Source organism: Gracilinanus agilis, chromosome 3 (genome assembly GCF_016433145.1).
Source record: "Gracilinanus agilis isolate LMUSP501 chromosome 3, AgileGrace, whole genome shotgun sequence".
Taxonomy (NCBI): domain Eukaryota; kingdom Metazoa; phylum Chordata; class Mammalia; order Didelphimorphia; family Didelphidae; genus Gracilinanus; species Gracilinanus agilis.
In genome coordinates this window covers 149,369,818-149,393,688 of record NC_058132.1, presented here as the reverse complement: position 1 = coordinate 149,393,688, position 23,871 = coordinate 149,369,818, and the positions used below count along the sequence as shown (strand labels likewise).

The 23,871-nt window shown below is 35.3% G+C and overlaps 1 protein-coding gene across 1 annotated transcript in view; it reads right to left on the bottom strand.

Annotated features, from left to right (window-relative positions):
- Positions 1 to 22,466, bottom strand: part of PSPC1 (paraspeckle component 1) — a 51,775-nt gene extending 29,309 nt beyond the window's left edge. Inside the window, exons 1-4 of the mRNA XM_044668310.1 lie at positions 22,029 to 22,466; positions 17,183 to 17,484; positions 8,662 to 8,757; positions 7,802 to 7,998 (exon numbers count right to left, since the gene is read on the bottom strand). Of these exons, the coding sequence (XP_044524245.1) occupies positions 7,802 to 7,998; positions 8,662 to 8,757; positions 17,183 to 17,484; positions 22,029 to 22,397 (964 nt within the window). The 5' untranslated portion in view covers positions 22,398 to 22,466. The remainder of the gene's footprint in view (positions 1 to 7,801; positions 7,999 to 8,661; positions 8,758 to 17,182; positions 17,485 to 22,028) is intronic.
- Between the last annotated feature and the right edge of the window lie 1,405 nt (positions 22,467 to 23,871).

Genomic DNA, 23,871 nt, shown 5'->3' with positions numbered 1-23,871 from the left:
CATGATTTTGCAACGATGTGGCTACAAGAGGACTCAAAGCATTATTTTATGACTCCAAACCAGTTAATATGATAGACATAAATAATACTCATAAATGGCATTATAGAGTTAGAAATAGGTCTATTTAAAAACTAAATGAACTGTAAAGAGAATTGAACCATCTCTACCACTGACCAGACAAGAGTTGTGTGCAGTCCCTCAATTCCATTGTGATCATCACTCTCCATAATGTTATATATACCTAGATCAGAGTGAGGAATGGTGAGTATGGTGAGAAGAACAAGTGTGGCTACTATAGTAGACTTGAAAAGAGGTGACGAAATCCTAAACTAGAGTTATTTGTTGTATAAATAGAGAACTCATGGGGTATGGATGGATGAATATGAGAAATGCTGTGGAAGTTAAAACAAAAAGGTAAATGACTATGCTGTTATGGGTAAATGAAAAGTGGGCAGTTAGAGGTAAATTTTCATTTAACAATCCTAGATAACTTAAAAGGATGTTGGCAGCACCCTTTATTAAAAAAAAAAAAAAGTTTAAAAGGGTGGATTTGAGAGAAAAGATAATGAGTTCTATTTTAGACATGTCAAATCTGAAATCCTGTAGAACAGTTAGAAAGGTAGCTAGTGATAGGACTACAGAGCTCAGGAAGGAGGCCAGGGATGGATAGTGACCTGAGATTAATTTGCTTACCTATATCCATTCAGAATTGATGTGGTCACTAAATAATAAAAGTGGAGCAAGAAAAAGGGACATGGTATACCCACTCAAGAAGTATGATATGGAAAATAAACAGGAAAAAGACAGGACAAACTGGAGGAGAACCAAGAGGTGTCAAAACTCAAGAGATGAGTTGGTATCCATAAGGTGTGGTAAATATGATAGAAAAGTCAAGGGTAAGGCTTAAGAAAAGGTTATCAAATTTGGTCATTAAGTGAACAATGGTAATTCTGGAAAGAGTTCCTTCAAATAGGCAATGATGTTAGAAACTAGTTTGCAAAGGTATTAGAAGAGATTTAGAAAATTGGAGACAGAGTAGAAGGGTATTTCTACTGGTTTGATGAAGAAGGCAATGTAGACTAGCTTGAGGGACCTATGGAATCAAGTAAGGGCTATTCAAGAATGAAGAAAATCTGAGCATGCTTGTTGGCAAGACAGAAGGAACACTAGAGAAAGAAATCAGAGATCAGAGACATCAAGTTATATCAAGATAGTCAGAGTACAAAAAATTCCTTGGATGCACTATGTTATTTAGTATTTCTTGGTCCATGCTTGTAATGAACCATCAAAAGGCAGCAAAGAACAAACTGGAAAAGCATAAAATCTGAAGACTCAAAAAAAAGTTTTCACAATAAATGAAAATTAAAAAGAAGTCTTAAAATTTTCCTGGTATAGTCATTATTCTGACAAAGACAAAAAAATGAAAATAGCAAATAGTGGAAGGGGTATGAAATATCCACTAAAAGGAGAACACATTTAAGTTCCAATTAAGGTAGAACCAAAAGGAAAAAAAAAATAAAAGCCTTACTCCTATATTTCAAGAAATTACAAATGAAAAGTGCCCGAATCCAATTGAACAGAGGACAAAGTAAAAATAAACTCTACCAGTGCCCTCATGAAACTCCGAATGAAAATTCCAAGAATATCAGAGCCAAAATCTAGAGCTCAGGGTCAAAGAAAAAATACTACAAAGAGTTTGTGTATCAAGAAATCAGAATCACACAAGACTGGAAGCTAAACTTCCAAAGGAAAGGAGACCTTGGGTTTCAATATTCCAAAAGACAAAAGATATATGCTTAAAACCAAAAATACCTTGCCTTACACATAACTGCTTAATCCTACAGTGGAGGGAAAAAAAAAACAATCCTTAATAGATCTTTCAAGTATTAGTGTATAATGAGCACTAGACTTGGCTTTAGGAAGACCTGAGTTTGAATCCAGCTTCTGATACCTACTATGTCACTTAACTTCTGTCAGTCTAAATGTATTTACCTACAAATGAGAGTAATAACAGGATCTACCTTATAGCATTATGAGAATCAAATAAGATAATTTACAAAGGTAGCCATGTAGATAAAGCATCAAGCCTACAGTCAAGAGCACCTAGGTCCAATTCTGGCCTCAAACACTTCCTGGCTTTGTGACCCCGGGTTAAGTTACTACCTAGCCCTTACAGCTAGGGTGCATCTCACTTTTATCTGAACCAGAAGAGTTGCACACACTCCTACATTAGGAGTTCAGTTTAGAAATACATTAAACTCAGCATAAAAATAGTAGTAAACAACACAAGGAGAAAGAAGAGTTGGGTTAGTTCTAAAGAAAACAAACCCCAAAGTTGGAGGCATGAAATTAAAAAAAAATTTTTTTTTTAAGAAAAGAGAGGCAGAAACACATGGCTTTAAGTACTGCTCACATTGATTCTTCATAAAGGAACAGAGAAAAAAACAAAAAGTACAAGAGGATAAAAAGGAGACAGAATTACAACTACAATTAATATTGTGATATGGGATGGCTCTGAAAGGGAGAAAGATAAGAAGAAAATTCTAAACTATATAAAAACAAAAGCTATCAATAAAAAGTCATTATTTTAAAGGTGAATGGGTTAAATCTTGTAGAATCCCCTTATTAGAATGTTAAGCATTTTATGATACAGTCCCAATTCACATAAATTTGCCTTTCTGTGGTTTTTATGAATATTGCTTAAATTTCAAAGTTTCTACTCAGCTCTGCTCTTTTCTTTAGAAATGCTTTAAAATTCTCTAATCCATTACAGATTAATTTTCTTCCCTATAGGATTTCAGAGTAAATTATTCTTGGTTATAAAGTCCATCTCTTTTGCCTTGTGACTATTCCAAGAATTCATTTACATCAGGAGCTGCTAGGCTATGATACTGGCTTTACAAGGGACTTGAATTATTTCTTCTTTCTGAATGTGTGTGTGTAGCATTTTTTTTGATGTGAGAGCTCTGGATTTTACCTGGGACTTTTCTTTAAAAGATTTTTCAAATAATCAATAGATTCTACATTTACTTTGCCCTCTGGTTTTATCAGAGCTAGGCAATTTTCATTCATTTTTTCTGAAAATAGTATTGTTTGGCCTTTTTTTCATCATAATTTTAGGGGTGCTGTCCAATGAGGCTTAAACTACCTCATTTTTCTCTTTTCTATGTCAGCTGTTTTTGTCATGAAGTATCTTATTCTTGATTTAATTTTATTTCTGGCTCAGTCATTGATTTGTTTGGTCTATTCTAGTATTCCAAGTCTCTTACTTAAAAACAGTTTGCCATACTTCTGCCAATAACTATCTCCCCCATCCCCTGCCTACTTTAATTCCATTTTTAAAAACCTCTTGTTTCATGTTTCTAAGCATTCATGCAATTCTTGTTGAAAATTCCCTTTTCCCTTTGAGCAGCTTAAAATTGTTATGATTTACTTTCTCTTACTGGAGAATCTCTAGATTTACAATAATTTTTATACTGTGTTTTCTTCAATTTACTAATCTCTCCAGCTTAATTCCCAAATTTGGAGTTGGTGACAAAACCAAATCTTCCTCCCTGCAGGGCTTTTGGGTGGAGTTGTTGGCCCTGAGGCTCACCTATGTCACCAGAGTTTGTGCAATGCTATCTATTTACTTGGATTAAGTTCCCCAATATTTTTTAATTTCAATGTTCTGGATCTTCAGGACCCTGGTATATCATATCTCAAAAGTCTTTGGAACCTGGGTTGTCCCAATCTTACCACTACTCCTGAGGCTCCCTACTCCACTGAACTTCCAAGATCCCCATCTTGGTGCTTTCTGTCTTCCCTGGTTCTTTTTTGGGAAGACTTCTAGCTCTTGCTACCCACAAACACAGGACTTTGCAGATTATTCCAACCTGTGGACTGTTACTGGCCAATTTTAAACCCCACAGCCAAGAGAAAAGGGGTATCGCTTGAAACAAAATCAATAAATATCATCTCCTTTCCCCACCGCCAGTTAGGTAACTGGCTGAATTAAATTGCAGTTCCTTCTATTCAGTTAAAATCTCTGGAATCCAAGCCTATATCAAATAACTGCCTATACCAAAGTTCCCTTTAACTACATAATAAAAACAGGTCATCTGTCAATGAAGATCAAGAATCCAGTAGCCATGTCCTTTCCAATATAAGAGTTATCCCTAAGGATATTGAGTTCATTAAACATGTTCATGATTCAAGTCAATATGGATAGAAATTAGGTCATTATTGCTAAATCACATGCTAAATCACATGGTGATGGTAATGGTAGAACTAGAGTATGGCTTTCATTCCTTTAAAATGTCTTTCACTTGCTGCAGATATGTTCATGATAGAGCAAAATTAAATCCATATTCCAAGTCAAATCAGCATAAGTTCCCCTTCTCTGATGGTGGATCAATCAATGCAAATTACTAAACAAAGCAACCCTCATGTACCTTAAACTCTCCCTATAATTGTGACTTATCAAAACTCCATGGCCACTGTAGACAATTCTAAATCAACCTATAAAAACAATTTTTGTTCATATTATTTATAAAGATATCCTGAAAAACGTTCTATAGATGCTTTTGTCTCTAACTTCTAAAGTTTCACAGAAATGATAAAAAACAAAGGTAACTGTGTGTTGCTTTAAATTTTTAAAGGAAATGAAATGGCTTAAGACATATATGAGCAGAAAAATCCATTACATAAAAAATGTATCAGAGACTAAACTAGATGAAGAGTGACACTGTCCTATAAAATTATTATCATTTTTAGTTGGGAAGGAGAGTATTATTAGAAACAACCATCTTTAACCACCACAATGAACTCCTGGGTAAAAAGCTAGCTTCAACATTCCCAAAGTAGGTATGTATTACATGGCTGAAGAAAATTATTTAGGACATGAAAAATGAGGCAAATTTTTATCTAAGGCAAATCATATAATATGCTTTTAGAGTTGTTTTTACAAAATAGGAATGGTCAGATGGTATTTTCAGAAATGTCTTGGAAATAAATAAGCTAAAAGCCCTAAAAGTCAAACAACTTAAGAGGAACAAAGACAAGCAATTAGAACCACTCTCCAATAATAAAGAAAGCAGCTGTTTTGTATAATACCTGGCCCCCTTAATACAGAAACCAAACAGGAAAATTGAATTCCTCCAATATCACATGGGTTCCAGAGATGTAGAGTACAAACAGTATTGTCCTCTTGAATAAATTAATACACATTTACCCACAGTAGTTGCAAGTTTGGAGATGGCTTGAATTACAGGGGTCTTTAATTGCTTCAATTACAAAAATATGTAGTCTTGAACATAACCTATTTTTTTTTTAAAAAAAGGAACTATCACAAGTATTTAAGAAAATTCACCTTAAAAACATTATTATTAAATGAGAAATTCCATAAGAATTGCTTATAAAAGCAGCTTCTACATGTTACCCCAAGAGACCAATTGTTAAATGTTACCTCAAGAGACCAAACATCAAATTATATGTTCATAATAATTTAAACACCTGATCTGTGGGAACAACAATTTAGTATAACCATCTTCCCTCTACACATTTTTCTTTTTCAAGAATACCTATTTTTAATCATTGTGGCACAGGTATTGACTGCTAAAAAACAAACAAACAAAAAAACCAACCTGTCTCTACCTAGAATACCTAAAAAAGCAGCAAAAAGATGTAACTGGAAATTTCCTAATTTAAAATCAAAGGGAAATTGCCCCAAACAATATCACATCCTGCAAACAATGACCAAAGAATAGATTTTTAAACATGTGGAGTTGGGCATGCTTGAGCATCAATCACTTCAAATGCCAGTATATACTCCTTTGTCAATCTGATCATCCATTTCAATTGCCATCAAAATTTTTTCTTCTACAAAAGATCATATTCAAAGTAAAAGTAAGCTAATTTGGGGGAAATTTTGGTTCATCTATGTGGCTTCACTTGTACAGGGAACTCACCAGGAGGAAACACTCCTATTAATAAGTAAGATAATCTTCTCTGAAGCTTAGAGTTTCCTATGGTCCTAGAGTCTCAGTCATATGTCAGAGGCAAGCGAGGGAAACTTAAAGCATTCTCTGAGTCTGGGATAGTCCTCTACCCACTTGACCACAATGTTTCAGAACAAATATAAAATGTTTAATTGATTTTAATTTGAAAATAAAATAATTTAATAAAACACAATTTAGTAAAAACATACTTATTTCACAGCAATTAAGAGGGACTAGAAGATGGTACAGGTATAGGAGAATGAAACTGAAAAAGTGAAAAGGGAGGGAGATAAAGTGAAAAAGTACTTTTTGAGGTTGAGTATACATTCTTCTTGTCAACTAGCTAAAGAGATAGCTTTTAAAATGTTAGTTATCAATAAACCTTTAGGTTTCTCTCCTTTTCTTCTCTTTTATTTTTTTAAATCAATTTCATTGGGGAAATATTCATTTCCCTCTTCTCCCCACAGAGCAATCCATTTTAACAAATGGCTTCTCTCAATGAAACATAAGGCCTGTAAAAGTGAAATTTGGGAGATGCCATCTAAAAGTATATATATTTTCTATGGACACGTGGAAATTATCAAACTACATTTCCCGTGGTCCAACGGGTTTCCGTTTCCGGTTCTTTGGGCGTGGGAACGCCTACGTCTCCTCGCAGAGAACAGTTTAAAATCTCCTGGGTTAGGAAGGAGTGGCCTCTTGGCCAGCAGACTCAGGAAGAGACGGGAAGTAATAATGGCGCAGGTGGCAGTTTTGAATTCTTACAAGCACATGGTCTAATGACTTTATCTATCAGCATGGCTTTTATTAAAATACTATTCTCCCTTTTGAGCTCGGCCCTCATCATTTTTAATCATAACAGGCCACATTAAAAAAAGGGGGGGGCAGAGGGTTGGGTGGCTCAGTAGATTGAGAGCCAGGCCTAGAGATGAGAGGTCCTGGGTTCAAATATGACCTCAGATACTTCCTAGCTGTGTGACCCTGGGCAAGTCACTTAACCCCCACTGCCTAGCCCTTACTACTCTTCTACCTATGAGCCAATACACAGAAGTTAAGGGTTCAAAAAAAAACAACAAAAACAAAGAATACTACTATCTAGCTTCCAGAAAAAGAATCCTCACTTCATCAAATGAATCTTTTTTTATATACATAGTAATAAGGCAAGTAATTTAGAATACTTAAAAAGTCAGACAGGTTTAAAACATTGTACTTCATTTATTATACCCAACACTTCAAAATGAGGAAAAGGAGACTTAAATCAACTTCAATCCAGCCCTGCAGATAATAATTGTGCCATATATGCCATGTACTCAAGGCAAAAAAAGGGAGTGATTTAATCTTGAGTTTAAAAGGCAAAAACACCCTAAAAGTTCACTTTCTAACATGACAATCTTTAAACACAAAAATGTACTATACTTTCACATGTCATAAAAAAGAAATCTTGCCTTCCACAAATAAAAACAATCCCATCAATCTACTACCTGCATTGTATCAATTTGTCCACTTGAAAAGCAATGATGTTGCAGCAAACCATTAACATTTTCTTGTACATTAGTGCCAAAGGACATGAAAGTGAAGACTAGCTTGTACTTATAAAAATAGTTTATTCTTTTATATATAAAATCAGTTTTATACATTTCCCAGATTCACTTGTTACATATAATAGAACTCTACAGTGCTTAAAACAGGGACTAAATCTATAATCTATAACATTACCAGCTCCAGATTCTAAAGCATTTATATAAATTATGTATAACCTAAACACTTAAGTATCTTTTTATTAGCCAGATAATACCACAAATCTATGTAAAAACTAGTATTACCTTGCCTCATCAGCATTAACTGATGTTCATGTCTAGCTGCTTCCATTTCTGCTTCTAGTTTCTCTTTGGCTTCTCTAATGTTTCTGTCAACTTGCTCCCGCTGTTGCTTTTCCATTTCATCCAGTGCCTTCCAACGTGATGCATACTCAAATTCAAATGTCCCAGGTTGAGCAAAACGGGGAGGCTGTTCTCTTTCCCTAAAATAAAATTACATTAAAAAACATACATAGGCTTAAGTAAAAGGTTGCAGTATCAAAATGCTTTCCTCAAAAATTCTATTTCTAGTTTCAATTGAAATTCATTTATATGAAAATTCTCAAAATTTTAAGAGATTTTGGCTTTCTACAAATTGGATTTTTGAACCTGAAAGACTTTTCTATAAAAACAAAGTCAGAAATAGAAATTAGAATTTTAAGTTGGCCAACATACCTAATTAATCATATCATACCTGAAGCATAACAAATCTCCAATACCTAAATAAAACAAGAGCCTCTATTCATTGGATATGCATTACCTATTTAAATTACTGAACAGTAACACAAGAATAATAAAAGTAAAAAATATGAGTTCACTTGGCATTCTGGAAGCTGGAAATTCCTATTAACTGGCACAACTGCACATCAATATAAAAAATTATATCCATAATGACCATAAAGCACCCTATTATCCTGAAGTGACTATGAATTAAATAAAGATTAAAGTATCATCAATATAGTTTGTATTACATATATTTAATCCTCTAATTCTTTGAAAATTTGGCAGTCCAAATTGGCAATATATAATTCCATATTAACCAAATACAAATTGTAACAAAGACTTAAATGAAAAAATCGTTAGTTGCCTTTTTTCAAGTTGCTTACTTATGATACTGTTGAGTCTTTTGCATTAGTTTCTCTGGTAGTCCATCCTCATCATCAAATTGTTCCATGGGCTCCACAATGACTGGCCGAGGAGTTCTGAGGGAAACATTTTTTTAAAAAATTTAACTTAAGGTACTTAAAATGAACTTTGAAATATTTAATTTGTTTTATGGAAATTTTCATTTACACATTTATTCTAGTATCTTAGAAGAACCATGTTAAGGACAAATTCTGTTCAAATTTATATGGGCAATAAATTTTTCAAGTTGGATTAGAAATTTATTTTTATAATAATCATAAGTTTTTATATTGGTGTTAGCTACTTATCTTTATAATTAAGATATATATTATTTTCTCATGTATGTCCAAACTCACCATCATAAAATATTTCGTTACATTACTTCACAGCCCACTGATAAAATTCATAGTGGCAAAAAAAATTTTCCATTTATAGCTGGCTGATCTTACTGTATATTATTCACATTAATAGTAATAACAAACTTCCTCACATATAATGCAAAAAATTTTTTTCTGAGGTAATTGACACTAAGTGGGTCACTAGAAAGCCACATTATTATTGTACATTCTTCCACTTGACTCCCCATTACCAAACTAGTCTCAAAATATATTTAACAATAGTTATGAGTAATACCTCCATATCCTTCCTGGGCTAAAATTATATCTATTCCAGCATCAAACCTATGGAACAAAATGAGGAAATCTCCAAAACAAACCAACAAATCTAGTTTTTTAGCAGGAAAAGTAAACAATATCTAAATAGTAATAATTCTATCACTCTGTATACAAAATTCTCACTGTTTTGAGTCCAAATTTATATCACATATTTAGTATTAGGTCCTTTACTTTATCATTTGATCTACCCCTTAACCCTGCAACAAAAAGGAAAGTCTTTTCCTCCTTCCTCATAAAAAACACTTGCTCCCAAGATCCAGAATTCAAGGCATAACTATTAGCTAACTCAAATATACTGAGCATTAAAAGTGGCTTTTGGGAGCAGCTGGGCAGCTCACTGAATTGAAAGCCAAGCCTAGATACAGGAGGTCCTGGGTTCAAATTTGACCTTTCATATTCCCTAGCTATATGTCCCCAGCTAAGTCATTTCACCCAGATTTCCCAACCTTTATCACCCTTCTGCCTTGGAACCAATACACAGAATTGATTCCACAATAAAAGATAGGGTTTTAAAAAAAAAAAAGGCTTTTTGGTGGCGCTAACCAAGGAGCCCTAAATACCATAGTCGACAAGCATTTATTAAGGACCTACCATGTTCAAGGCATTGTAATAAAATAAGCACATTTAAGTTGGAAAAAGTCATTTCCAAACAACTAAATTTTAAATTGCTTTCTTCGAAAAGAATTTCAGCTTTCTGCAACAGCATTTCTAAGACACTTGTCAAATGCTTTTCCAAAACCTAGACCAACTATATTGACAGCATCTCCCTTTCCTACTTATTAGGTAATGCTTTTCCTTGAAAGTTTTAATAAAAGTAGCCTCAAGATCTGGATCCTTTTGTGAAATCCTACAATGTTTACTCATTTGACTCATTTATCAGTTTGTACAATTTCTTTGCATTATTACTTATTTTGAGTAATATATCCTATTTGTACCATTATTTTTTTAATATATGTTCCTTTCCCCACAACGAGGTAGCATAGTAGACAATGCTGGACTTGGAACTCAATCCCATTTACTAGCAGAGTGACTCAGGGAAAGTCATTTAGCCTGTTTCTTCATCTGTAAAATGAGGAAAAAACTAATAGCACCTTATCTCATGGGTAGTTTTGAGGGTGAACTTTCCAAACCTGCAATTACTATGTTATTAATTTGATTATTAGGAAATATTTATAATCAAGAAAATAATATAATTACTTTGAGCAAACAAGAACAATATTTACATGTAGGTAAAAGAGTTAGAAAAATAAGGCAATTCATCATAAAAGGTAAATTGGCCTAACAATAAAATTAACAGATAACCCAGTAGAAAAATCCATTAGCAACACATAGGACAAAAGGCAAAGAAGTTTAAGATACCTAGAAAATTTTTAAACATAGACTAAGAGGAAAATAAGAGAATGAAAATTTGGATAGATCTATAACTGTTTAAAAGCCTGAAAGACTAAGTACTACTGAAGACAAATAGAGAGAAAATTCCTTCCCTCAGGCCAGTCTATTTTTACATTAGTGCAATTTTATCATGTAGGTGGTGCAAAGGATAGTGCTGAACCTGGAGTCAAAAAGACCCAAGTTAAAAATTAGCCTCAAATAACTTACTAGCTATATGATCCTGGGATAGTCACTTAACCCTGTTTGCCTCAGTTTCCTCGTCTGTAAAATAACATGAAGAAAGGAAATGGGAAACCACTCTAGTATCTTTGCCAAGAAAACTCCAAAAGGGGTCACTTAGGTTGGACATATCTGGAAAACTATAAAACAACGGCAATTATGCAGAGTGAATTAAATGAGTCATCAAACTGGTTTGTTGTATGTTGTTAAATGTTCAATCCTAAAAATCTAATTTCCAGTCAGTAAGTTATAAATGCAACAGCTAGCACTCAGTCTTTCCTCTGCAAATTATAAGTAAAAAGCTGTATTGAAGACCTAGAAGGGGCAAATATGAGAATTATGTTTACCTCTTCACTCTGCATATTTTGTCCTTGCACCTGCTAAGGAAACCAATAAATACAAAATTCTCTTCTCTCCTTCCTCATAAACTGTTCTTGTAGGTTCTAAAACTCAGGCTAGTATCAGAAGCATTCTTAATACACTATATGGTTAAATGGTTTGTGTTGGTTAACCTAGGACACCTAAATATTTTTCAATTGGAAAAAGAACTCAGTTCCAAATAATCAACTTATTCTTTTTTAAACTGGTATTTTCTGAAAGGATTTCAACTTTGATCACCTTTTCAAGGTATCAAAATACTAGAAGTGTGTGATGGTATGTTTGATCAAAAAAATAAACTGATGTACAACAGAAAAGTAAAAGCTAGGTTCAAAGAAAAAGAACAGAAGGTCATAATAATTTAAAGAAACACAAAACTGAACCAAGTTAGATAATGGCTTTCAAAAATAATTTGGTCAGTACACCTTAAATTTTAAAAACTGATAGAATATATATGTACATATATGGAATATAGCCAGAATAATGGGGATGCATACAATATGGGAAAAAAAGATTTATCAGATACAGTATGTGATAGGAATATGTATCAGATCTATATAATGGGAATCTATAATTTAACAAGAAATAAAGAAAAATAATAAGGATGTGCAAATGGGAGGGGAGAGTGGAAAGAGAGAATATAAATTATAAAAATAAGTGACAAAAGAAAGAATAATACTTATCTGCTATTTATAAAAATATACAAGCTAAATTGTGCTTAAATCTAAGAAAGAAAATGGTTAGGCTGAAGAAGTAAACTTTCAAATCATAATCAATCTGCTGGAACTAACTACTGAGAAAGCACAATCCTTTTCCCTGGAGGTTAGAATTATAAAATCTAGATAAAGCTAGAAGGGATTTGAAAGGAAATTTAGTACAATTCTCTCATTTTCTGGAGGAAACTAAAGCCTTAGAACATTAGACAATTTGCTCAAGGTGGCAAAAGTTTTAACTGTCAAGAGGTGGATTGGTGGATAGGAACACAGGATAGCACTCTTTCTACTGTACCTTTACTGACTCTTCCAAATTTCTACCTTCTGCCACCGGAAGCAGAGAACTAATGCTGATGACTTCTTGACTTATCTTCTAGTTTTATGATTCCTAAACTTTAGAAATAAAGGAAAACCACCTACCTATAAATCCGCCATAGTACAATCATTTAATATTCTGAAAGCTATAAAAAATAGCTTGCCATTCATTGCTTCAGGGCTGTAATGAATTCTGTACAATGAAAAAATAAAGCAATTGCTCTATAGCAGTTGTTTCCAAACTTTTTTGGCCTACTGCCCCCTTCCAGAAAAAATATTACTTAGCCCCCTGCAAATTAATTTTTAAAAATTTTAATAGCAATTAATAGGAAAGATATGTATTAATGTTGCTACCTTTTTCATAAAATGTACCTGTGGCCATCACCACCGCCCTGGATCGCTGCAGCACCCACCAGGGGGCGGTGGCACCCCCTTTGGGAATCACTGCTCTATAGCATGCACAAAAACCTTCAGGGAAAAAAAACGTTGCTCTCACAACCTTTAAAATCTAATAGTAGCAGGCAGTTTTACTGTTAATGTAGTGGCAGTTAAACAAGGTCTCATACAAGTTGTTCAAAAAAGACCTTCGTGCTTACAACTATGTAAGTAAAAATTCTCTATAGGATCTTAGACATTTAATACTTCTTGTAGTGATTTTAAAAACTTTTAAAAATAAACTTAAACAAGCACCAGTATTTTCATGTATAAAAACAGAAAGAGGATTGTGTATAAAAGTGAATTTCTATTATATACAACCTGTTTTGAAGTACAAAATAAAATCAACACAAAAGTAACACTGCCCTGCTTGTCTACGTGCCTTCTGCCTTCTGCTGTTTTCCTCTTAACAATGATTCATCATTTTCTCCCTATCCCTGCCTGCCCTACTGATTTTTATCTATTTAAACTGAAACAATTTCCTGATCAACTCTGTGTTTTTTGTTTTTTTTTTAATAATTTTACCCTTCTTTCCAACTGACGTGTCAAGCTAGTGGTCCACACGAAACTCCAACCAAATTAAAGTGTAAATGGAAAATAAAAAAATAATAATAATAAAAAAATATATATATATGTAAAATGCATCCTAAATAATGTTAATTTGTGGTAGTTTAAGTCAATGGGAAGTTGGAAGGGATCCCTTTCTATTTGAGTTATTTGACATTACTCTTCTACATCAATGCTTATACTCTAGTTCCTGATCCTGTCATTGCTTTAGGTAGAATTTCTAATGTCAAATAGTAATGGTGACAGGCCTTTGTACTTTTCTCCTAACACTACATATAGGGAAAATGGTTTTTTTTCTATTGGATATATTGCCAGGTGGACAATGAGTTGTACCCAATATTGAACATGAGGAAGAAAGTAGATTTTATTGATTTTTAGATATTACAGAATTCTTTTAATTACCCAAAGTTTCTCTCATGAACTAAAAAATGATCTAATAACCAGCATTTTTCTGGTGATTATTTTTAGCTTTTAAGTTATGACTGAAGGATGATATAAAGGCACATGGTTGACCTGAGCTGGCAAGTACATATTACAAAAAAAAGAAAGAATAAAGGAAAATCAAAAGTAGTTAACTCCACTGTAAGGATGCTATCCTTGGAGGGTGAAAATTTATGGAAGAGATTCAGGAAAGGAAGGACAGAAATGAACAGTATTCCACCTAAATCAATGGAAGAAATAACCACATTGCCAAGTCAGAACTGTGCTTACTTATTTTGTTAAACATTTCCAAAATACAAGAAAAATGATGAAGGGTGTGCATATGGAACACAGTATTTTATTTACATTTTATTCTGGTTCTTTGCCCAGCTGCCACTGAGTCAGAACTTGGTCTTCCTTGATCTGTTGATCTTCCTTGGAATAACAGAACTAGGTATTCCTGGATACCTCTATTCATTATACATCATACTATCTTTGCCCAATTTCACAGCTAGCCAAAAAGTGCCCTTCACCATGTTACTCCTGTAGTTAGATCTGTCTAACCTCACTTTTATTGTCTCCAATTTTTAAAATCACATTCAACTGAACCCTTTGCAATCTGATTTCTCCACTTCCCACTAACTTGGAGATCACAAAAGCTCTTGACAAATGAATGACTTTCCTTCAGTTCAAATACCTCTTGACCTTAGGTCAACATTTGACATTGTTGACCCCTTCTCACAGTTCTAATTTTAAGATCTTTATTCTCATACTACCTCCATGCCATGCCTAAGCTTAAGCCATTTCCTATACTAGGAATGTTATTCTTTTTTCTTTGCTTATCTATTAAATCTTAACACGAATGCCACTTCTTTCAGGGAAATGAAAAGACCAATATAGGTCTTTTAGACCTCATTTAGTTCTTAAATAGATCTATTTCTAACTCTATAATGCCATTTATGAGTATTATTTATGTCTATCATATTCTAATATAAGCTATAAAATTTTCAAAAGGAAGGGCCTAAGCTTTCTATCTTTTCCTCACCTTAACACTTTTAAGTACTAAATAAATGTCTGCTGCAAGACTCCTGTCTTTTAAAGCTTTTTGAAACCTGTATCCCACCTATTTCCACAGGCTGATTACAGATTACTCTCATTCCTATACTCTTCCACCCAGCCAACCTGGTCTTCCCTGTTTCTCATGCAAATTGGCCATCTGTATCCTGAATATATCACTTCTCATCTCCATCACGAAGAATCCCTCTTCCATTCAAGAACCACACTACCATATATTTGAACCCAGGACCTCCTGGCTCCAGACCTTAGCTCTCTATTCACTAATCTACCTACCTGTCCCAAAATATAAGCTTCTTAATAATAATGTTTAAATTTCTGTATACTGTAAACAATGTAAAAATTTCTGTATACTCGTGGCTTATTGATTTATTACCCTTCTTAGTCTATGGTTCCTAATCTTTCCTAGCCCTTAAATATGGTTTCATCACCCCAAGACTATAAAGAGGTCCATTATTTTTTAAATTAATCCACATCTGTGGCTTCTATAGTTATCGGAATGCTGTTAATGCCCACATTTTTATTTCCATAGTCTACCTCTCCAAAGCTCTAATTTGATATAGATAGCTTTCTTTTTTTAGAAAGTTTTCTTTTTATAATGAACATATCCCAAACCAAACTCCTTTACTCTTCTACAGAATTTACTGTTCCCCCAATTTCTCAGGTTCTTTTGATATTACTACCATACTCCCCACTCAGGCTCAAAAGCAATTTGAGTTCTTCTCACTGGCAACTTCCAAGTAAGAACAGACCATGAAAGTGTAGCACCTCTGCTCCTCTGTCTCAGCTGGTTTTATTTCTTTCTTGATTTTATGTGAATGAACATGTGAAATAGAATAGATTGGGTCATAAACTTAAGAACTTCAAAAGATACAGTCCAGTCATTTGACCCAGCAGTAAGGCACTATGTTGTATAATCAAGGGAAAAAAAAAATCAAATATGGACTATGCCATACCAATTTAGTAAAGATTCTTTCCAAAAGAGAGGAGGTTCTCAATATGTGTTTGGGAGTCAGAAGGAGGAAGGTTGTTAACATTTGAAGTTTGAATCAACTCTCCCCAGGCACCCAATAAGTGTGAACCTCCCAAATTTGGGGAATATTATTTTTCTGTCCTAGCTATACCTCAGTAAATATCAATTTGGAAAAACCTGGGAGAAAAAAATTCCTTGAACTCTTCTCATATCCTTTTTTTCAATTCTCTCTCCAATCTGTGACTACAACTGTAAGGCACCCCAGATCAGGCCCCCAAAACCTCTTTCCTGTTAAGAGTAGTCTTTGAAATGTGTGTATGTATGTCTGTTTCTGATGATATCACTGGTGATGAAAAGTATAAATAACTTATGTTCCACACTGCCAATAACCTGGTTCCAACCTACCTTTCTGACCTTCACACTACTTCAGCTAAATTGGTTTCTACCTCTAAATCTCAACCAGCCCTCTTAACATTTAATAAGTTTTTCCTTGAATATACTATTCCCCATGCCTAGAATGGGACTCTATTCCCAAAATCTCAATCTCTACCTGTTAAGAAATGAAATGTCTTTCCTCCTCTTTCAAGGACCAACTCAAAGACCACTTTAAAGGTTACATGAAGCCTTTACCAAATCCTCTTAGTACAGAGTTCCTAAAATTTTTAGGTCTGAGATACCTTTAGACAGGCCAGTAAAGGCTATGGACACTTTCTCAAGATGTTTTTAAATGCATAAAATAATAGGATCACAAATGAAACCAATTATATTGAAAAAAATTCAACTATGTTTTAAAAAAACAAATTTATATCCCTCCCAAATTAAGAAACCCTTGCCTTAGGTAAAAATATCATATATCACTGGAAAGGGACTCAAGGGTCATTTAATCCATCCTGTTTGTGCTAAGTTTTCTCTCACATCATATTTCTTAAGAGTACTTTGAACCCCTTTTTCTGCACAACTTAAAATTGGCCTTAAATCAAAAGATTTGTGTATGCATATATATATATATATGTATATGTATAAATAAAAATTAAAAACTAGTTAATTCTAGTCAGGTAGCTATGACATGACTTCTGTGATCAAAATACAGGACTACAATATTTAAATAATCTGATGTGTATTCAACAATTTTATGAGCTATTAGATGTAACCAAAATTTTAACTTTAATTATTTGTTTTTATTTATTCACTCAAAAAAATATATTGAGTACCGATTGTGTTGGTCAATGCAAAGACATGATACAGAGATTTAGAAGACCTATAGAAGTCACTGCCCACATGAGTTTTAGAGATCTAAAATTTGAAGGTAGATTAATTAATATAGAAGAGAACATTAACTTACGTGGTTAGCAAGAATGCTCCATCACCACATCTTTCCAGGGCCTTTCGTGCTGGAGGTTTTGCAGCAAATTCTACAAAACCCTTTCCTGTAGCTCGTCCACGATCATCCACTACTACAACAGCTTTCTCCACAGGACCAAACTGAGAAAATGCTTGCTCTAGAAGCTCATTAGAAACCACAGGTGAAAGGTTCTTGACAGTTAAGGCAGCTCCATGAGTAGCAAATCTAATTCGAAGAGGTCTGCTTTTCAAAATAGTGCCATCCAGTTCTGCTTTTGCAATTTCAGCCAGAGTTCTAGACTCCTTTTGGGAAGGAAAAAAACAGAATTTACAAACAATTGTATACATTCCCAAATCCAGTCATGTTGAAAAGGCAACATCAAAAAAATTGTATTGTCTATATATCCCATCCCTGTACGATTCAACACTTATTTGCTTGATACAAAGGATAGTTTGAAGTGCAGCTAATTCACATCGCTCTTTTTCTATTCACTATTTTTCTGTATAACATTTCTATACATCTAGCCTATAAAATACATAATGCAAGCACTTTTCTTAAGTCATACAATTTATCACCTCCAAGACTAAGCAATTTTAAAGAAATAATATGTAAACACAAAAGCAGTACTAATAACCCATTCTTTTCAAAAAACCCCTACATTTTAGCCCTTCTTGATTCAATCCTAAGGCAATTCTCTTTCTAGTATACTAGTACCTATTTAATTTCTGCAGTTTCAACATTGGTTGCTAAATTATCCCTATAGGCCAGTGATTCCCAAAGTGGGTGCCACCAACCCCTGGTGGGCATTGCAGCGATGGGGGGATGGCCACAGGTGCATTTATCTTTCCTATTAATTGCTATTAAAATTTTAAAAAATTAATTTCCAGGGGGCTAAGTAATATTTTTTTTGGAAAGGGGGTGGTGGGCAAAAAAAGTTTGGGAAACACTGCTATAGATTGATCAAAAATAAATAGTTTTGTTTGATTATAGCCAAAGGCACAAACTAGCTGACTGCCAACAAAAAACATTTTGGATCACATTAAAATAACTTGAATAAACAGTACAACTTGGAACTGGCTTTGGTTAAGCTAATCTGGTCAAAACTAGTTTTTTAAAACTATTCAAGAATCTAGTAAATTTGATTCTTCTCTACCTTTGGCTTTGCATTTTTTGGTGAATTTTATTCAAAATATCTGGGTATCACTTTAAAAAAATGGTAACTATATGGATTGCTTCTCTTTAAATTGTACCATTCCCAAAACAGAAATAAAATCTTTTCACAATTTCCTTTCCCAAGGAAAGAAAAATTTCAAGGTTAAGACCCTCAATAATTTTCACAAATCCCAAAACCCTACCACAAAAATGACTGGCAAAGAGGTGGCTCAGCAGACAGAGTCAGGCCTACAGAGAGGAGATCCTGAATTCAAATCTGACACTTCTTGTGTGACCCTGGGTGAGTCACTCAATGCCAGCTGCCTAGCCCTTAACCACTTTTCTGCCTTGGAACCAATACACTATAATGATTCTAAAATGGAAGGTAAGGGTTTAAAAAAAAAAAAAAAAAAAAAAAAAGGCTAGCAGAGCCAGGAACATAACCCATCAAAAATTATTTCATATAAGGATAGCATCTGGACATGAAAGGGAACTTAAGAAATCTAGTCTAACATCCCCATTTTACTTCCATTATTTAACACTTTCCAAGAGTAGGCATAGAGAATAGGAATACTTAAGGAACTTCCACTGGGATCATTACTTAGAGGTAGAAAGCCATTAGGGACCATTAAGTCTAATCCTTTCATTTTACATATGAGGAACTGAAGCAAAGAGAAAAATGAATGACTTGCTCAGTCACAGAAGTATTAACTAAAGGTTTGCTAAGAACCCACCTCTTCCTGACTCCAAATCCAGATAACTATTCCACTAAACTATGCTATCTCTCTAATCAAATATAATGATTCTATCTTCATTTATAAAATCAGTAGTATTTTTTCCTATACCATCCTTTTGTCGTAATTGTTTGATGCTATGTAGCTGAACACAATCCTCTGTACAAAGACTACATTTTTCTTATGACATTATCAAAATACAAGGTAGTTAATATAGTCTGTTAATTCATAAAACATTCTTCAATTAATAATGTAATTAAGTTTCTAAAAAGTCCAATTTAGTTAAATTGTTTTCTCAATGACTTTCAAAATAAAAATGGAGCCACATTCCCAAAGGAAAAAAAAATAGCCATTTGTTAAAATAGCATCCATCTCCCCAAAAATTACACCAGTCACTTCCCTAACCACTGGCAACTACCACTGAAACTGTTCAAACACAAAATACATGCTATATATGGATCTACTTATTTTTTAAGACAAAATAATTCAAATGACAGACCCTTTTTAAACTTATGAGCCTATGAAATAAATAACATGTTTTTTGTTTTAAGTGGTTTTTAGGAGTAGATTTTGAAGTATAAAAAAAAAACACAAAAAGGCAGGAACAGTGTGACAAAAAGTTATACTAATTCTATGGCTGCTATAGTTGCTCTCTCATTTACCCTCTCCCAATATCCAGGTGAACTGAAAGAATAGTAGTAGCAATAGGTCTGATTCAATGTAACTGGGCAACAGGCAACAATGGCAGGGTGGAGAAATAAGAAAAATAAGTCTATCTCCATTTATCTAAACAAAAATTTTTAAGGAAAAAACAGATGATTTCTACAGCAGTGGAACATACCACAAGTTCCACTTTTCAAAAGAAGTGGAAACTCAAGAGAGTGATAAAGGGAGACAAAGGGTCAAAGAAATCATGAAATTTTTGGCATCCTGTCTTCAAATAGTTCATATGTCCAATTCTGTACTTTATACAACAAAATGAGGGGGGTAAAGGAGTTTTAATTTTTTCAAATTCTACAAAGGCATCCCATTTCCCCAAAATTCTAATGTAAATATCAAAAATTGAGAGGTTTTGATTTGTTCACATTATATAAAAGCAGACTAATACATTGATGCTTAATTTAGTTACTAAACTACTTTTAACAGTTTATATCAGATACTAAACTGAGTTTTTAATTTCACTGCAATTGGAATTAATATTAAAATAATAGCTAACTGACTCCTATATTGATACACTTGTTTGAACACATTTAAATATATCCAGGGCATGTAAGTTTCATCATATAATTACTATATACCATAAATTTTCAAATTGTTGCACTGTCACTGCTTTTAGCAGCTCTTAGAATTGCAAGGAAGTACCTAATTCAAGATTAATAAAACTCACTTTTCTGACAATGATAGATTTTCTAAAGGCCAAGCTATTAAAATACTGTGAAAACACAATATCGTCTCTTTAAAATTTCTTCAATATGAAAACTCTTGATGTAGAAAATTTATCATGTTCAGCAAACCTTTAAATACAAAATTATATGCTAAGATCTAGCATTGATAATTTAGCCACCATGCTTAAAAGCAACAGAAAGTCCTCCTCAAAACAAAAGAGCAATTTTCTATTTTTAAGAAATGGACAGGGGCAGCTAGGTGACTCAGTGGATTGGGTCAAGCGCTGAGGCTGGAAGTTCAAAACTGACCTCAAACACTTCCTAGCTGTCTGGATGAGCAAGCCACTTAACCCCCATTGCCTAGCCCTTACCACTCTTCAGACTTAAAATCATATTGATTCTAAGACGAAGGTAAGGTGTTTTGTTTTGTTTTTTAAATGGACGAAAATTAAAATTTCCGAATGCTAATCAATTCAGTGACAAGTGACCAGAAGATTCTCAATTTGAGTAGTGAAACCTAGGCGTGGAAGAAAACAAACCTGTGCAGACCTGGATAATGTATAAATGTTTTGCTTAATAGTACTTTGTGACCGTGTGTCCTGGGGATATTAGGGTCTCGGACAACAGTGGAAGCAATAGCCACATAAAAACATTAATAAAATCTTTTTAAATTGGTGAATCCTATCAAGATTCTCTCATTCATAACTCCACATCATTCCTCAAGCCTGTAATGCATTACACAGTATAACGGTCTAAATCTTTAGAAATTTAAGTCCGCATTTGTACCAGATTAAGGTGAAAAATATTGGAGCTCTGGGTGAATAGTCCTGTTTGTTAAACCAGCATCCATCTCCAAAAATTAACCACACAAGCGACTTACCCCAACCCATGGCAACTCCCAGTGGAACTACAGGACTAATTCAACACTACATATGCTATTTCTGATCTATTTCCTTTAGAAGACGACATTCTTTCATCCTATGAGCCTATGTAATAACGTGCCTTGGTCATTCCAATAACAGTTCTAACAGTTACATAGAAAAGTGTTTTAAGTGGAACCATTAAAGCATCAGCCTTTTACCCTTAAAGACTGGACCTTAGCGTGAATCTTACTCAAAAAGATTAAGTCCCCAGTCCCTCATCCCTCCACGCGGCTTTATTCTGGTCAACCCTTCCATAGACCTCTTTTTCTCCAATACAAAGAAAGCCCGGCCTGAGGCGCCTCCTGCAGGACAACGAGGGCAAAGGCGCTTCCTCGGGGGTGGAGTGGAAAAGCGAAATCTAGAACTGACTGAAAATGGGCTTTTAAATAGCGGCAAAGCTGGCTGCAGGGGTACTCGAGCCCAAGACTAACTGCCGAGCACGGGAGAGCCGGACGTGTGAAGGGCTGGGGGCGCCCGACAGGCCCGGAAGAGGCCAGCCGAGCAGCGCCGCTACGCCGCACGCGGCTGGTAACGTAGGGGCGGCCATGGCGCCGGCCCCTGGGGACCCCTGGGGAAGTGGGGGATGGGAGACGCGCGCTTGTGACTGTGGCGAAGGCGCCGGAGGCCCCTCAGGTCAGTCTCTCTCTCTCACCAGACGTATGAAGCCAAAGCCGCGGTCCCGGTTAATGAAGACCTCGCTAGGCTCCCCGTAACGCTCGAAAAGCCGCTTGAAGTCCTCTTCAGTGATGTCCGTGGGGAGGTTTCCCACAAAAAGGCGGCAACGCTGTGTGTAGGTTTTCTCTCCAGGCTTCAGAAAGCTCTTAATGTCGATGGTAAAGCCCATCTCTTCCTCCTGGTGGTCCTCCTGAGGTGCCGAGGGGGGCGGAGCCTGCTCCCCGGCCAGAGCGAGCGCCATGGCAGCCGCAGCGGCCGTCTCGCTTTCCCCTGCCGCCGACTCCAAGGCCCTCAAGCGGGCCGGATTTTTCTCAATCCGCACTTGCTTCAGATTTCCTCGCAACATGATCGCTCCCCTAAATTCGCTGTAAGTTAAGGGGGGGGAAAAATGTCCGTAGGATGAGAAAGGAAGCTGGGCAAGCCGACAAACTGAACCAGACGTTCCACTCCTGCTTCACACACCCAAACCGCGGCAACAGCGCTTTCAAAATGGCGCTGCCAAAAGCTGCAGCTAGTTGTAACGTTGCCGAGCCCTAGCCCCGCCCCTGCCGTGTGCTGCGGCGCCGCGCCGTCCGCGCCTGCGCACCTCAGGCCCTAGCCCGAACTTTGCAAGAATGTCTCATTTTGACCGACACCAAGAAGCCTCTTTGTACACATGCGCAACCAGTTGTCCTGTGACTGCCTTAACCTCCCTAATTAGGAAAGAGAATTTGATTGGGCAGGCCTCGCGAAGCTTTATGATGGATTTAGGAGAAAAAAGATTTGCCATTGCAAGCTGTTTCAGAAAACGAGTGGATAGGAGATGGGTTTATTATTTGGTTAACCATGGTCTTAGGCAAAGAGATGAATTCCAAATTCCCATACACAGTGTAAGGTTTGCTTATAATGACTGTGTATAGCTGTAATAGTATAGTTGGTCATAACGATTCATGTTTACATAGAACTCTAAGGCCCAGGAGTGCAGACATTTTACAGATGAAGAAACTGAGGCCCATGCACTTCCTAACTGTGTGACCGTGGGCAAGTTACTTAACCCCCATTGCCTAGTCCTTATTGTTCTTCTGATTTAGAACCAATACATAGTATTGATTATAAAACAGGGGACAAAAATTTAAAATTAAATTAAATTAAATTAAAACTGAGTCCCATTAGCTGTTATAACAATAGTAATAGCTAGTATTTTTTTTTAAGGTTTAAGGTTTGCAAAGCATTTGGCAAATATCTGATTGGATCCTCGCAGCAATCCTATAAGATAAGTTTTATTATTCTCACTACAAATTAGAAAACTGAGGGGGGAGTTAATTGGCATAACTTGATGGCTCCAAGTCCAACCCTTTATCTACTTTAACACCTATCAGCCAAAAAACTTCTCATCTCTTGGGAATAATGTATAAGAAGTCTGGAAGGGTAGGAAGGGACTAGATTAGGAAGGGTTCTGAACATTAAGTAGGATTTCCTATTTGATTCTGGAGGCAATAGGAAGCCACTGGAGTTTATTGATTAGATTGCTCATGGTGACCAGACTTATGCTTTAGGAAAATCACATTAGTGACTTAATAAAAGATGGGTTGGAGTAGGGAAAAACTTGAGGCAGACGGAGTCACCAACAGGCTACTAAACAAGAATCCAGGTCTGGGTTTTTAGGGGCCTGCCTTTACAGTGGTGGTAGTGTCAGAGGAGAGATGAGGGTATATTGGAAGATTTTAAAAGTAAAATCCACAGGCCTACAGGCCTTGGCAACAAAGTGAGAGAGAGAGAGAGAGAGAGAGAGAGAGAGAGAGAGAGAGAGAGAGAGATAGAGAGAGAGAGAGAGGAGTCAA